The sequence below is a fragment of the Uranotaenia lowii genome, chromosome 2 (assembly GCF_029784155.1).
Source record: "Uranotaenia lowii strain MFRU-FL chromosome 2, ASM2978415v1, whole genome shotgun sequence".
Classification (NCBI taxonomy): domain Eukaryota; kingdom Metazoa; phylum Arthropoda; class Insecta; order Diptera; family Culicidae; genus Uranotaenia; species Uranotaenia lowii.
The window spans coordinates 311,960,153-311,975,903 of record NC_073692.1 but is presented as its reverse complement, the minus strand read 5'-3'; the positions used below and the strand labels follow the sequence as shown (position 1 = coordinate 311,975,903).

The 15,751-nt window shown below is 38.7% G+C and overlaps 2 protein-coding genes across 3 annotated transcripts; both read right to left on the bottom strand.

The window, feature by feature from the left end:
* Window positions 1–3,816: 3,816 nt before the first annotated feature.
* LOC129745246 (heat shock protein 75 kDa, mitochondrial) lies at window positions 3,817–12,270 on the bottom strand. Of its 2 annotated transcripts, XM_055738195.1 has the most exons (5): window positions 12,061–12,270; window positions 11,498–11,971; window positions 10,103–11,438; window positions 9,832–10,041; window positions 3,817–4,063 (listed from the first exon to the last, which is right to left on the bottom strand). In XM_055738195.1, exons 1-4 carry the CDS (start codon window positions 12,170–12,172, stop codon window positions 9,867–9,869), a joined length of 2,097 nt encoding a protein of 698 aa, XP_055594170.1. In that variant the 5' UTR covers window positions 12,173–12,270; the 3' UTR covers window positions 3,817–4,063; window positions 9,832–9,866. The 2 variants fall into 2 exon arrangements, with proteins under 2 accessions (XP_055594170.1, XP_055594168.1); XM_055738193.1 differs by lacking the exon at window positions 3,817–4,063 and having other exon boundaries at window positions 9,722–10,041.
* Window positions 12,271–12,523: 253 nt separating this feature from the next.
* Window positions 12,524–13,487, bottom strand: LOC129748219 (peptide deformylase, mitochondrial-like). The gene is made up of 3 exons (XM_055742735.1): window positions 13,378–13,487; window positions 12,940–13,320; window positions 12,524–12,885 (listed from the first exon to the last, which is right to left on the bottom strand). The coding sequence occupies exons 2-3, from the start codon at window positions 13,315–13,317 to the stop codon at window positions 12,574–12,576; spliced, it is 690 nt and encodes a 229-aa protein (XP_055598710.1). The 5' UTR covers window positions 13,318–13,320; window positions 13,378–13,487; the 3' UTR covers window positions 12,524–12,573.
* Between the last annotated feature and the right edge of the window lie 2,264 nt (window positions 13,488–15,751).

Sequence of the window (15,751 nt, the reverse complement as noted above, 5' to 3'; positions counted from 1 at the left end):
TGCTGTTTTTCCCTAATTTTTTGCCTTTCATTTTCTAAATTTTTAAATTTTTGTTTTTCTTTTGAGAGTATTTCCATTTCATTGCTAATCATTCTATTTTACCAAAATATGGATGTGAGAGTTTGTTTTGCTTTTTGGAGCAAGCCTATTTCAAACTAATAAAAATTCTAGCTCAAATTAATAGTAGAAGTAAGCTACCTTATTCCTATCACAACATCACAAAATCATGAAAATTTACCAGAATATGGATATAAGAGCACATCTTACCGTACCCTACCTACCTCACATAGTTGAATGTTAAAATCCATCATAATTTACAAAAAATCTACATAGGGGTTCTATTAAAATATACCGCATGCCTATTGTAAAATGCCCGAAATCAGTAATTAGGACTACCTACTCATTGTTATTCTTCAAAACCGTACATTCTAATATATACTTCCATAGATGAATTTCAAACTAAACCGAAAAACGTAAAGATTTGCTAAAAATGAATAATTAAATAAAAAGCAAAAAACGTCTTACCAAATGAAATATAATATTTTCCAACAACAGCATTCCCATCCAATGAGCCTCTAGTTCTTGTAAAATGCTTGATTTAAGAATAAGCCAACGAAATTCATAAACCGCAAATACACACTTACTAGAGCATTGGGGAGACGAATACCATAACCTTTACCTAACATCGTAATACTTTTCACACGTTTTCTCTATTTTTAATTCTACAAGACTAAACCATCTAACTACCTAACCAAACGAATTATGCCCTATTGAAAGTATCAACTTTTATTATGGTAAATTGTGATACTTTCACTACCAAATGTTGCGATTGTTCTGCGGAAGGGAGGGCAAGTGTTTCAACTCCCATTCATCTTATCAACATGGATCATGAAAAAAAAAAATAGACATCTTTGAACCTACTGCTGAATTTAAACTAAATAAAGATGTCCAGCTCCTCTTCTAATTTAGGCCATATTATGACACCATGTTTAACAAGATTGTGTGTAACGACACTGTCAGGAAAATGATGGGTTGATCCATCATTTTCACAAACATACACACCGCAGCCGTTAACCCATTGCAACTTAGGGTACGGAGAAATTTATTCTATTCTAGTTGTTACCTTAAAAATAAACTTCAGAGCAATCATCATCACATGGAGCAGGCTCGGTCGGTGGTTCCGGAACGGGGAATATTCCACGTTCTATATCCTCTGCACCATTCATTTCTGGGGAAGAAGCGTTGTTCAGTCCATCGGTTTCCTTCGTGAATCAATACTCATGGCGCATCCGCTTGCCTATAACGCGGTGCAGTTGCATCGTCGAGTTTTTTTTACAGGAGTTGTGATTGCGGAAGTGCGTTAAATCCACCGGAGCAGGGAAGAAACATGGACCATCAGATCGTCTGGCACTTGCGCTCAGCTGCATCGATTCCGTTATCAGAGCAGCAACCTACGTCACCATAGTATCAACTTAACACAGAATCACAAACACAATTGGTAAAATACCGACAAATTCATCAAACCGAACCAAAACAAGACAACGACGTCGGAACAAAACAAAACTGTTGTTTTGACGTTTCTCTTCTTTCTGCCGAACTGGGTTGCCAGCTTTTATTTTGTAATCTGTAACAAAGAATATTTAAAGCACTGATCTGGTGGTGTATGTGTATGTATCATTAGAGCAAGTTCACTGGTGTTGGGGAAAGTGATAGAAATTTGGACACTTGAAGCACATTTTGAAAATTTTACCATGCAAAAATGTTTTCAAGATCTTTGGGCGTTGTATTTATTTACAGCACTGTTTCTATTCCAGCCGTATGTGATAGAAAAATTGCTATTTTTGCATCACAGCATGCGAGAATACAACACCTGTTGTAGAAACTCTTGAAGGCTATATATCTTGAAATGTTTTAGCATTGTAAAGTTTTCAAAATGTGCCAAAAGTGTCAAAATTTCTACCACTTTCTCCCAACACCAGTGAACTTGCTCTTAGGTCTTGAATTTTTTTCATGTAAATATTGTTCATGAAGAATTCTTGATTACAATAAATTTAGCTATATACAACCTTTAAACTATACAATGTTCAGTTAGCTTTTAATTAGAAATTAATGAATTCTCATTTATAAACGAATTATTAACAGCATTTTTTACTCTTAAGTAAAACATAGCGAGAGGTTGAAGAGCGGAGGGGGCAGGGGGGTTTAGAGAGAATAATGGGAGGGGGGTTGTTTAAAACAAAAAGTTAAAGAAAATAATGATATTTCATTTATTTGAATAAAGACTAAATTATATTAATTTATAATGATTTTTAAAATTTCCACATCATACATCGTATGAAATTTCGTTACAGATCCCGGAACATGGGACCGTATTTGAAAATTTCACATTTAATTCTTTGAAGATAGACGTTAAAAGCATTACAATGTTTCATCCATGTCCAAAAGATGACCATAATATTATAAAACTTTACCAATATGTACTTCTAATCTAATTAAAAAAATAGGAACAAATTGACAAAAATAAACCTTAAAGATGATAATATTTTAGAATAACAACCTTGAGTTAAGTTATGACATTTTCTAATGTATAATATATTTCAACAAATTTTGTCTTCTCTTCACTCTAAACACTTCATTTGAGTCTCAGTTTAGAATTCTTAGTTTAGAGGTAAAGTTTTATTTAGTTTTACAAGTTTTTTGTGCCGAGTGGGGAGAGGGCCGTAACAGTCATAGCGACTCAAATGTTAGAAATAGTATAATAGAAGGAAGGAGGTTTATATGTAAGTTCAGTTTTCGGAGTAATGATACCTTAATGATGCTTGTTTTTGCAATCACTGAAAAATCAATACTAAACATGCGCGCAATATGCCGGTAACGAACGATTTACTGTGTGTGTTCAGTTTAATTTAATTTTGATAATTTAATTTTGAACACCTCAATGAATCTAATTTTTCAACCCAGAAAATTGAATATCAAATCATTTTGATTTCTCTTTTCTACTCTATCATAATAAATGAAACCTTAATGATGTCATGTTTTAGTATCTTGGAAAATACAAAACCAAATAGTGCTTTCATTTTGGTCTCAATGCCTTACTTAGGCATTGATTTGGCATCATATTTTACCATATTGATGCTTTAATGAAACCTAATTTTGCCATCGGGAGAAATGCGATACTAAATTATGCTATCATTTTGGCATTGATAGCTCATTTTGGCTACTGTTTGCTATCGATTTAGGCATCAAAGTCTGCTCGGGATTCTATACGACGCCTTTCTAGTGTGGTTAAGCAGCAGAGCACAACTATACTCATACGGCGGAATTCGGAGCGGTTCATTCCACGGGAGACGCCGTGGAGCCTATCTGACGAAGCTAAGTTGAACTCGTTATAGGCGGTTGCAATGTGTACTCTAAGTAGGAGGCCATTGGACGGCATACTCCAGGATGCTACTAAACGAAGAACAATAAATGGCTTTCAGTGCGTACACGTCGTCGAAACCTTTGGTGTTCCGGCGCAGAAACCCGAATGCAGCAAATCCTTTTGAAGAGGTAAACGCAGTGTGTTCGGAAAAAGTAAGTAAGCAATCAATTCTCACTCCTAGGTCAAGAATAAACTTTACATTTTCCAAGCAGAAATCTGATAGTTGGTAGTCAAAGCTGCTCAGCTGTAGTCAAAGCTTTTTAGCATTGGCCTGCATTAATAATAATAATAATAATTTCTTTATTTGAATTCACTTGATGATTTCTAACATTCCCAGTGAACATATTGTTCTTTTAAGGGGTTGTTATGATAGTTAATTGGTGGCTAACTTATTACTGTATGTTATAATTTTCACTTTACAATTTTCAACAGTTTTTTTTCTATTTTTTTTTCACTTCATTTGTGTTTGATATCGTTAGTTTGAATAGTTGATTCTGCAGCGATTTCTAATCGTGGGTTTTTGGCGGTGGCTGGTGGTGTTGGCGATGAAATGAGCAGTTGGGCGGTGGTGATGGCAGTTGGTGGTAGCGGTGGGTGGAGGCTGTGGTTGGAGGCGGTTGGCGGAGGTGGTGGCGGAGGTGGCTGAAAGCGAATGTTAAAAGAAAATAGCAAAACAGATTTTAGGCCAATAGTCTTTCAACGTTGCTCTTGAGGTGGAGTTTCAGGCGATGTTTGAAGTTTGATGAAGGGCAAGATTTAATGGTGGCTGGGATACTGTTGTAGAGCCTAGCACCTATCAGGCTGAACCTTTTCTTTCCAAACTCAGAGTTAGATCTCTGAATTGCTAGTCGACCAGCTTGTCTTGTTGCTCTGCTTGATCCAGTTAGTTGTACCGATACACTGGGTTGAATGATTTGTCCTGACGCTATAGAATGCATATGAGCAATTGTTTGAAATTCAAAAAGTCCTCTGATTGGAAGAAACGAGTCCTTCTCGTTGTGGTAGAGCGATATTGTCGGGAACAGATGAGGTTTTCTAAACACTGCCTTCAAGCATCGATTTTGGAGGATCTGGAGTTCACGCAGTCTAGATTTGCTTGCATTTCCCCAAACTGATACAAGATATTGTAATCTAGAGTGTACCAGAGAGAAGTACAGTTTTTTTAGCCAAGACACAGGAACATATGAAGATATTTTCCGAAATATTCCACATATAGGAGCAATTTTCTTTTTAAGTAGGTCGAGATGAAATTCCCAGCTCAGCGTGGTGTCAATAACGAGGCCAAGATATTTACACGATAGGACTTGATTGACTTGAGAGTTTCCCACAGGAATGCTCATAAAGTCGGACTCTGGACGCCTGGATGAGCGGAAGATCATATACGTCGTTTTGCTCAGATTTAGAGATAGTAAATTCGAATCGAAGTATTCCTTGAGCACAGTCAAATCCTGTTCCATGTGTTCTCTTATTCTTTCACAGTTAGGATTACTGTATGAAATAGTTGTATCATCGGCGAAGAAACGTATTTGGCCAATCAGCTTGAGGCGTGATAAATCATCAATAAATATCAAGAACAAGAGGGGGCCCAGTACACTACCCTGAGGAACACCAGTGTGAATAGATAGTAATTCGCTTATTTTTCCATTTGCTGATACACATTGCCATCGATTTTCTAAATAGTTGGTTAATATTTCGAGAGCTTTTCCTCTTATTCCATAGCACTGAAGTTTTTGCAGCAGCAGTCCATGATTAACAGTATCGAAGGCCTTTTGAAGATCCAAAAAGAGAGCTCCGGCTAACATTTTTCCATCGATTGCCTTGTAGATATCTTCAGTCAGCTCACATGTGGCGGAGAGAGTGCTGTACCCTCGTCTGAATCCATACTGATGCTTTGACAACAAGTTGAATCGGATAAGGTATTCCATTATCCTCGTAGCTAATAATTGTTCCAGAATCTTGTTCAAGATTGATAACAGTGATATTGGCCTATAGTTATTCAAGTCCATTGAATCTCCAGATTTGAATATAGGAACAACCTGGAGCAATCAAGCAATCTGGATATCGACCTGTATCAATCATTTCATTGAACACATTTTCTAAAAGTTTTGCAAAGGCTAGATGATGTTTCTTTATTGTGTCAGGGCTTACAGCATCAAGTCCAGGTGATTTTTTATTGTCTAATTTCGCAATCAGTATTATTATTTCCTGGGCAGATGTTCTTTTCAAAAACATAGAACAATCATTGTTGGGAAGGGTTCCAAACTTGAAAATGTTTCTATCACTTTTCAGCGTGCTTGCTACGTTGGATCCCATTGAGCAGAAAAAATTATTTAGTAAATTACTAACAACATTCCCATCATTCACTTCTGCATTCGGTGTTCTCAATGTGATAATTGAAGATTTTTTCTTATTTCCTAGCACATCATTGATGAGCTGCCAAGATTCTTTCTGCGATGCATTACCGAGGAGCTGATGATAATAGTTTTTTTTACAGATTGCCTTTTCACGCTGCAGTTTTTGTGAGACATGTTTGAATAGTTCTTTGGAGTGAGTGTCGGTTGGATTGCGTTTACAACGTTTAAGTAGATTATCTTTGTTTCTGATTAGTTGCCACAGATTTACAGTCATCCATGGACAATGTCCTTTTATACTAGCTTGAATATTAACAGTTTTTGTGCAGTTTTGCCGGATTTCTTTATATTTTTGAAGAACGTATTCGAGCTTTCCTTCACCACTTAGTGTTGTTGGAATATTGGCAAGGACGGATGTCAACAAATCATTGAGTTTTTGATAGTTTATAACTTCTTTTGAAAGTACTTGGTTTTTCGAGCTATGTTTGCAGTTGAAAGTTGATAGAATTATGCTGTGGTCGCTTACATCAGTAAAAACTGTCTCATTCATCATTGATGATAACATAGATTTTGAGCAGATGGTGTGGTCTAAGATATTGTTACTGCTGGATCTTGTCGTAACATTATTGGTCACTTCAAGATTGAAAGAACTTAGAAGTCGAGTGTATTCTTCCACAACAGGGTTGGATGATAGGTTAGTTGCAACATTCATATCGCCCACAATAACAGTATTTTGGTCACATTTTCTACTCGCAAGATTGTTTTCAAGTTTATTGAAAAGGTTGGCTACAGCATAATTGGGAGGCCTATATACAGCATGAAAGTCGATATATTTCCCTTTGATTAACAGCTTCAGTTGAATGTAATGCAACCCGTCATCTTCCTCTACTTTCGTCACAATGAAGTCTATGTTGTTCCGGACATATACTACTAACCCACCGTGGGAGGATTGCCGACAGGAGAATATAGCTTGATAACCATCTAGGTTGTACAAATTAACTACGGACTGCTTCAACCAAGTTTCGCCAATGACCAACACATCGACATTATTTTCGTATCGATCCAAAAACTCTTTAACGAAATCAAATTTTTCGATGTTATTCATCCCACGTATATTCCAGTGTAAAATACGAAATGTTGATGGAAAATTAAGTTTATTATTTAACAAATCTTGGATACAATTGTAAGAATAGTTTTTAAAAGTAGTATCGTTCATATTCTGAGTAAACATATTGATTTAGTTTTGTTATTTGTGAAGACGCTGACGACGCTTGGGTGATGGCTCTTGAATGGAAGAAGACATTGCTGAAGACGTGGATATCTCGAGACGCCGTTTAGATGCTCCTTCAACTAGATTTTTCACATCAGTACGATTGCGCATGGTTTCAATTTTCGAGTTCTGATCACGCTTAACCAAAACTACTCCGTTTCTCCCTGGCCATACATACTTCAGCTTGAGTATATCCTGTGATTCACGAACGTCACGCAGAAGAGCCATACCATACGCAGTCATCTCATCACGGATTGTTATGTATCCTGACTTTTCACTAAAAGCTCCACCCAGCGAACTAACAGCTAGTTGGCCGTGGTTACGTTTTTTTTCTAAAAGAAGCTCTTTAGGATTCACTTCCTTGAAAACAACTTTAATCGGTGTGTGAGTATTTTCGATCCTTGAGTCCTTTAGTCGCCTTACTTCTTCTAGAGCATCCGTTGACAGGTCTAGTCCTAAACCACTGCAGACGTTGCGTATGACTTCGGGAAGCAATTCATCTTTCAGGACTGGTACTCCCAAAAAAAATTGCGTTACGTGACAAAGCGGCTCGGTTGAGCCTATCTACCTCACACTCCAGGCGCTCAACATCCGAGTTGATGCTGTTGCACTTGCGTTCGACGTCATCTAGGTCCGAGCGCATTGCCGTGTGGTCATGTTTCAGCTCCTTGATTTCATGAAGAATATCGTCGAATGTATCCGAGAGATATGCCTGACTGTTTTGAATCTCCTTGATGGCAGTTTCCATAGATTCACGTGACGATGCATTTTCTTGACGAAGGGCTTTCATTTCTACGAGCAGTTGATGTAATTGATCCGTAGACTGGCTGTTGAGCTCCTTTGACGACCGCTGATGCATCTCCTGGCAAGTAGCTGAACAAAAATATGGTTTGGAACGAATTTTTCGTTTAGCGATTCCAATAATCCGCTTGCATTTGAAATGATTGAACTGATTGCAGTAAGAACACTCAATGCCTTTGTTTACATCGATTTCGGCTTTCTCACAGATGGTGCAAATCATTATGTCATCATCATCTTCCATGGTGATTGGCACAATGTCTCACGGTTCACGACTGTTATGATGACTAAAGACACTCGAAGTATTAGCGTGACAATAGATGTCAGATGACTAGCTCACGTCTCACGCTTGCTATAAATGTTGACGGCTAGTATTGGTGATGGTTTGGATGAAACAGGTTTTCTGCACAGATATCAACTTATTTTTACTGCAAACAGCTCCAGAGTATCCAAGCCTTATTCCGCAGCCTTATTCGGCAAATCTTGGGTATTAATCGAAACCTTTGACAACTGTTTTTTTTCGAATAAATGGCACGTAGTAAAAAGTTAGCAACCAATAGACCACAGTGTTGCCAGAGTTGCCATTCCGTTCACTCGGCACCAGCTTTCTAACGTGGCAATGTCAGCCTGAAAGTCGAGACAGTCGACAGTACCGACAATCTTTCGAATAAGCTTCAGATCGTTGGCATACATTAGCGTTGCGGATTGAAGAGTTGCACAGAGGTCGTTAACGAAGATCATGAAGAGAAGAGGCCCGAGATGGCTTCCTTGAGGTACACCTGACGGGATGGCAAATGCTCTCGAACGTGACCTGTTGACTTTTGTTAAAGCATGACGGTCATTGAGGTACGACGCAATCCAGTCAAGTGCCCAATCAGGAAAACCTATACGATCCAGCTTTCCAATAAGTATTTTATGCGGAACGAAGGGCGAATCCAAGACTTCAAACATCTTCGAGAAGGAGTTCAAAATCGAAATAGGACGGTAGTTTTCCACGCTGTGGACATTGTTCGATTTATGTATTGGTGAGATAGCGTCAGCTGATCCATTGTCGATCCATTGATTCAATAGGGATCAATCCATCCTTTCAAGATCGCCCAGATTTTCTTTACGAAACAAACTAACGCACTCATTCCGAAACATTACAAACAATTAAGTGGACTGTATATTACCGAACTTAGAACTACAATACAATTGTTCCGACACAAACTCTGGCCTCTCTGGGCCTCTGACTATGACCATGCTGGCCTCTGGCGCTGGCGCTCGGGTCTCCGACTTGTTACCGTGATGATCTGTCTCCGATGGTGGTTGGATGGGAAAAGAGACCGAAACAAGGATCGACGTTGGCTCAATTCTCCGGAAAAACCTCTTTGTGCCCGAGGAAAACCGATGATTTTTGGCACACATTACCGCAGTTAATGCGCGCAGCATCGCCGTGTTGCTACTGGGCCTTTTCTTAATTTAGGGTGGTTCAGAGAGCCTCGTTCATTCCAGAACACCATCCAATAAGCATTATTCTGCTGTGACTCGCCAAATTCTTCCTCTTATGTCTGACTTCTATAATGGCTTTTTAGCAAAGTAAGTCAGTTCCAATGAGCTTCGAGAACCAATTGGAGCCCATAAAAAACTGACTTTTTCTACAAGGAGCAGGAGTTTGGGCTGAAATTTAGCGTGTTACGTCACGTGACTCAGAGAATAAGACTTCACATTTCATTCCTCACGACGAGAAAACGTAGCGTCGATTGACTTATCAGTAAAGAAAGGAATGTGAAAACAGCTTGTTCCTAATGTAAGGCTCAAATTTGAAATTGTCTGAAAACTTTTACTTACAATAAGGCATTCTCAATATTCTGACATCCATCAAACGTTCGACTGACGATGTTTTAACCATGTTATTTATTTTAAGCAGTAGACACGCGCAGCAATCTACGTAATTTTCCATCAGTTCAAAAGATGAGTAAACGAATACTTACACATATAATTATACTTACAGTACCCTAATTAAATCGCACAGACTTCCGCCAGTCTAATGCTTATCCAGAACCTTCTCCAGTAGCTCATTCATGCTGGTCAACAGCATCCGCGGGTCTTCAACCAACCCAGCACCGACCATAGCATTCGAGAACAGTTGTTTGGCCAACAGATCAGCCAGCTCCGGATCGGAACTGCTCAGCTTGTGCAACTTCTTGATGATTGGGTGCCTAGAAAAAAAAATCAAAATAAAAAAAATGTTTCTTTGAAATCTAAATTTTTACAACTTACTTCGGGTTGATCTCCAGCTGCGGTTGGAGCAGCGCGTATCGGTTTTCTTCGCTCATGTTATGGCTCTGGGTTTTGATGAAGTGTCGAGCGGCGGCCATTTCCTCAACCGTTACCACACAGGGGTGAGAATCGAGTTTGGTGGTTGTCTTCACGTTTGCTACTTTGCCGGTTAGTTTTTGTTTAATCCATGAAACTAAATCGTCGGTTTGTTGCTTCAGTAGGGATCCTTCAATCATTTGATCTTCTGATTGGTCAGTTTTATCCGAGCGACGCATTTCTTTTTCTACGGAAACTAAATTTTTGCCTAAGAATGTTCCTAATTGCATCAGTACAAGTTCATCGTAAGCCTCGTAGCAGAACAACACTTCAAGACCCTTCTTTTTGAGGGATTCGTAATAGGGCGATGCTTCGGCAAGCGTTCGGTTTGGAGCGGCTAGGTAGTAAATATCAGTCTGACCTTCTTGCTGTTGATTGCAATATTCCGGGAGACTAACCGTCTTGTCAGCTTGTTTGCTAGTTTCAAATCGAAGTAATTTAGCAATTTCTTCCTTTTCCTGCGGTTCTTGGCTGGTAACAATTCCTTCTTTCAGGAATAGACCGTAGTCCTTGTAGAATTTATCATAATTTTCTGGTTCCTTCACGGAACGATCGTGCAGGAATCGAAGAACTCGATTGGTGAGAACAGTTCTTAGTTTACGAATCAGTGCACTGTTCTGTAGCAATTCACGACTAAGATTAAGTGGAATATCTTCGGAATCGACAACGCCCTTCACGAAACGTAGCCATTTTGGTAGAAGGTTCTCTGTCTTAGATTGGATCAACACCTTTCTGGTGTAGAGGGCTACTCCGATGTCGGCGTCGCGTGACATTTCAAACAGACCAGGTTTGCCCTCGGGGAAGTACAGCAAAGCCCTAATGCTCAGCGGAACATCTGTCTTGTAGTGTAACGTAAATCGAGGAATATCAAAGGTGTTTCCGACGAAACGATAAAACTCGTTATGCTGATCCTGATTCACTTCTTTCGGTTCCATCAGCCAAATCGGTTGAATCTGGTTAGCTTGTTTACCGTTCAGATAGATGGGGCTTCCCACAAAGTTGCTGTACTTTCGTATTACCTCCCGAATGCGATCCTCGTCGGCGAATTCACGGCAATCGGTCTTCAGATGAATGACGATCTTGGTTCCTACGCGAACGTTTTCCGCTTCCTGAATTTCAAAGTTTCCGGAGCCATCCGAGGACCATTTGTAGCCGATGGAATCCTGTTGGGAGGATTTGGTGTATACGTCCACGCGATCCGCCACCATGAAAGCCGAGTAGAAACCGACACCAAATTGACCTGAAAAAATTATGATTTATTATTATTTGTACTTGAAATTAACGTTTTGATATTCTTACCGATAATATTCTGGGCATTTTCGGCGCTAGCACCTTTATCCTTGATTTGTTCCATGAAGTGTTTAGATCCAGACCGAGCAATGGTTCCCAAGTTAGCGATTAACTCTTCCTTTGTCATTCCGATACCGGTATCCTGAATAGTAAGCAAACGATCCTGCTTATTCGTTCCGATGTGAATCTCCAAGGAACGATCCGCATCAACAAAGTTCTTCTCCCCCTCTCCAGCAGTATGGATTGTGTACCTAAACTTTTCCAAAGCATCACTGGCATTGGAGATAAGTTCTCGAACAAACACTTCCTTATCGGAATAGAGCGATCGAGCGACGATGTCCAACAACATTCGAGTTTCAGCCTGGAATTCATGCTTATCACTAGCTCCGACCGGCTTTTCCGAATCTCGGATGATCGAGTGGAACCCGGTTTTCTCTTCGGCCGCCGCGGAACTAAAACAGCGAGCCGCACTCAAAGCTTGAGCTAGCAACAAGGAAATTAAGGAAAAATTAAAATAATCAATCACGCATTGCGTAACACCAACACGAGAAGTACACCGGGAAGCTTCTTACCGCGAACGTTCAGGAGACGGTAAGCTTGAGTCGAAACATTGGCCAACTTGTTCCTGTGTGCCAGGACAGGCCTGGCCAATTTTTGTAGTTGCAGAAACCGTGTTGCACTCATAATTCACACGAAATTTAATGATTTTTGGAATGATATGAGGAAGCGCTTGCTTCGGCTTTCCTGATGTTTACAATTTGCTTCCCACTTTTGACGTTCCAGAAGCACGTGCTAGCAACAGTGGCTGCTCGATTTTACTAACATGAGATTTCAATGTTATTCTGAAAAATAAAATATTTTGATAGAAATTTCTAGCATAACGTACATAGTACCTCCGGTACTAAAAGAACGGATTAATGTGATATGGACAACATAAACATCGTATAAATATTTAAGAAACATTAATTGAACCTCTTCAGATTTCTAACATATTTATGAATGTTAAGGGCGTTTTCGTTCTAATAACTTTCGAGATTTTTCATTTTTAAACACTATCTACTTAAAATATTTTGGTTCTTTCTTCATCACTCGTGAAAAGAGAGTCTAACTCTTCCGTTGTGTTCGTTAATGGAGTGCCAGATGCTGCATGAAAAGGTATCACGTTTCATTATGTCGGTGTAGATGATTCCATTGAGATGATCCATTTCATGCTGAGCTATTCGAGCATTCCATCCGTTTAGGATCAACTCCTTACTGCTGCCCTCCTGATCTAGTCCACTCAACAAAACCTCAACATACCGAGCAACTTCTCCATTGTATCCCTTGACACTGCCACATCCTTCAATGAAACTTTTCTTCTCAAATTTGGTTACCTTCAGTTCAGGATTAATGAATACCTAGAAAAAAATCTTAGATTATAAATCTACTCAATATTAATCAAACCAACTTACAGTTAACGGCAGTTTCTGCATTTCCTTGATTTTTCGCTCAGCGTCAGTGTACTGACTCAAAGATCTATCGTCGAACTCCATCACCAAAATCCGCAACGATATACCGATCTGAGGGGCGGCCAGTCCGACCAGCTTATACTTTCGCATGACGTCGATCATATTTTTAACCAGAAATTTAACCTCCGGTGAAGTAACCATGTCCGAGGGTACCGGATCGGCTTTGCGCCGCAGCACCGGATCCCCGACCTGTGTTACATGATCATAAGGGGGTTCGCTGGACCCTTTGGATTGCCATAGCCCACGGTGCCATTTGGCGAATGACTTCGCATTGTGGGTGGTTGTTGAGAAGCTTCGACGAGGAATTAATTTGAAAAGCATCGCCTGAGTACAATACTATTGTTTAGTGTGCCCAACCTAATAAGTGATGTAACAACTTACCTTGGTGCAGAAATTTATCCGAATCGATTATTCTACAAATGATTTACTAAAGAGATGATTTAAACATGCAGAGTGCCGGAAAACCAAAACAATGACCACCCACAACTACACTAAGCTGCCGATTTTACAAACAACTTCAATTTTGGATTTTTCTTTGTAGTGTTTTAATCGCTGTGAGAAGCTGCCCGCATACTAAAAAACTATATCTGAAACAGTCCATACTATACATCCACGGCTTCAGAAATAGTGATTGTCTCTGTAAACGTAGCTGTTCTATAAAACTTTACCTCGAGAACGATAAAAACAAAACATGAACGTTCACGTAAAAAGTGATGGTATCTAGAAAGGTAAAAGAATGGTAAGAACGATTTCCTTCAATATTTCTCTAATCGTCAAAATGATCTCTAATCGTTACCCATATCGTCCATTTCTTCTGCCATATTTACGTCAAAAATGAACGAAACGCCGATCAGAGATGCCAGATGATTTCGCACAATATCCGTACACATTTATGATAATATCCTTCCGATCTCTCCTAGAAAATGCACATTATTCTACATTTTATTTAATTAGTACAAAACAACGAGTCTAAAAGAATCAAACATGCATCATGAAAATCATGTGAGCAAGCATTTTAATAGTCTAGTCGTAAATTCCAGTCATTACATTACATCTGATTTTTCTCTCCAGTTGGGGGTACAGCTCGGAATATCAATGTTGTTTGTTGTTCTGGTTGCTGTTATCGACAGCAAGCGTTTTTTAAAGATATTTGCGAGAACTTTGTATCCTATGTCATTTAGCATAGATGCAAGCGACATAGAAACATTGAATTTGCGTTCACATTGCGTATACAATTCTCGTTTTTTAATTTTGATTTGAATTGATTCATTCATAATTGAATTTATAGCTTATTATATGTCCATAACATTATGAACTTTAACTAACAAATATAAAATAATCCTGCTCATCTAAAAAGATTACATTTAAATTTTGCATTCTAATTTATATCTGTACAAATATTGATAAAACACTTAACCTGGCACCACTGCCGCAAGCAGTTATTTTGTTTTGTTGCGCGCGCGGGTTGATTTTTTTTGCTAAATAATTCTTATCGATTGGCGTCTTGGCGTGGATATTCGGAGCTGAATCTGCTGGAGCAGGTGAAATTAGCACCCCAGGGCATTCAAATTTAAATGAATGCAATGCAGGTATGTAAAATTAAAATTCTTAAAAAAAAACATCCGATTATCCGGATACTTATATGTTTCAGGTTATGCTACTGGAACCCCCCAATACTCCGTACTAAGAAAACGGAGACTTATGGATTACTTCAGCTTCGGACCCTTCCTTCTTGGTGGAAATTATAGATTGCTGTTCATTCCGGCAACTCCATCGATGCAGACGAAAATCTGTACCGATCATCTACGCACAGGAATGGCGCTGACACCGGAACCAGTGCCGTAACTTACAACAGGTCGTGCTAGTTGAAACGTCAACAAGAGGAAAACAAAAATGGTCAGGTGAACAAGTGAGTTGGTAATGTTAATAAATTATTCAATAAAAAAATGAAATTCATAATTTCAAATTCTTATCCGAAAAATTCCTTATATGCGTTACGAAAAATATTTGCGTTTGTGTGCGTGCTCTTTTCACGAACGGTTCCCAAAACTGTTTGCATAACGTTTGATTGAAGTAAAAGTCAAATCGTAACAGAACTATTAATGTAAACGTGTTAGGTATGAAAGCTCTATAAAATAACTTTAACAATTACAGTTCGATGTTCTAAATATGCTACGCACAATCGGTTCTTCAACCTTTACCAAACGGTTTGAAGAAAAGTTCTCCCATACAAATGTTTTAACGGTTTTTAACAATTACATAACCTAACGACATATTAAAAACACTGTGAATTTGGAATTCACGATTCAGCCAATTAATCTCACGGTTTAAATAATCGTTTACTAAACGTTTTTTTACGCTTTATCAAATCGTCGATTGACTATTTAAGAAATCGTTTGGATACAATCCTCATTTATGCGGGTGACGCTTAAAATGGAAACTAGGTGATATGTAGATTAGAAAAAAAAAGTTTATTTTTGGATTTACCTACATATTTTTTTCATCATTTTCAGAAAGCACAACCTATTCAATTAGCTATCGGCTAACAAGATTTAATCTTCTTTTTTCGCGATGGCAACAGTAAAATGTTTTTTCTGTTTTATGCGTACTAAATTACATTACAGCCAAAACAACATGTCCTTGATAAACAACGGCGTACTGCAAAGTCCTTTGACAAGGATTCGTAGAAAAGAATTTTTAATTTCTAGAGTTGGTGTTTTCTTCAAAATTTCTATGACAAACTCAAGCCTAATCC

Excerpts from the sequence above, each read along its gene's own strand:
- LOC129745246 (XM_055738195.1), bottom strand. The coding sequence starts at position 12,172 with ATGAGTGCAACACGGTTTCTGCAACTACAAAAATTGGCCAGGCCTGTC. Across the intron at positions 11,439-11,497 it reads AAATGCCCAGAATATTATCG|GTCAATTTGGTGTCGGTTTC; the intron begins GTAAGAATATCA and ends TAATTTTTTCAG. Across the intron at positions 10,042-10,102 it reads CAGCTGGAGATCAACCCGAA|GCACCCAATCATCAAGAAGT; the intron begins GTAAGTTGTAAA and ends TTTTTTTTCTAG.
- LOC129748219 (XM_055742735.1), bottom strand. The coding sequence starts at position 13,317 with ATGCTTTTCAAATTAATTCCTCGTCGAAGCTTCTCAACAACCACCCAC. Across the intron at positions 12,886-12,939 it reads TGCAGAAACTGCCGTTAACT|GTATTCATTAATCCTGAACT; the intron begins GTAAGTTGGTTT and ends ATTTTTTTCTAG.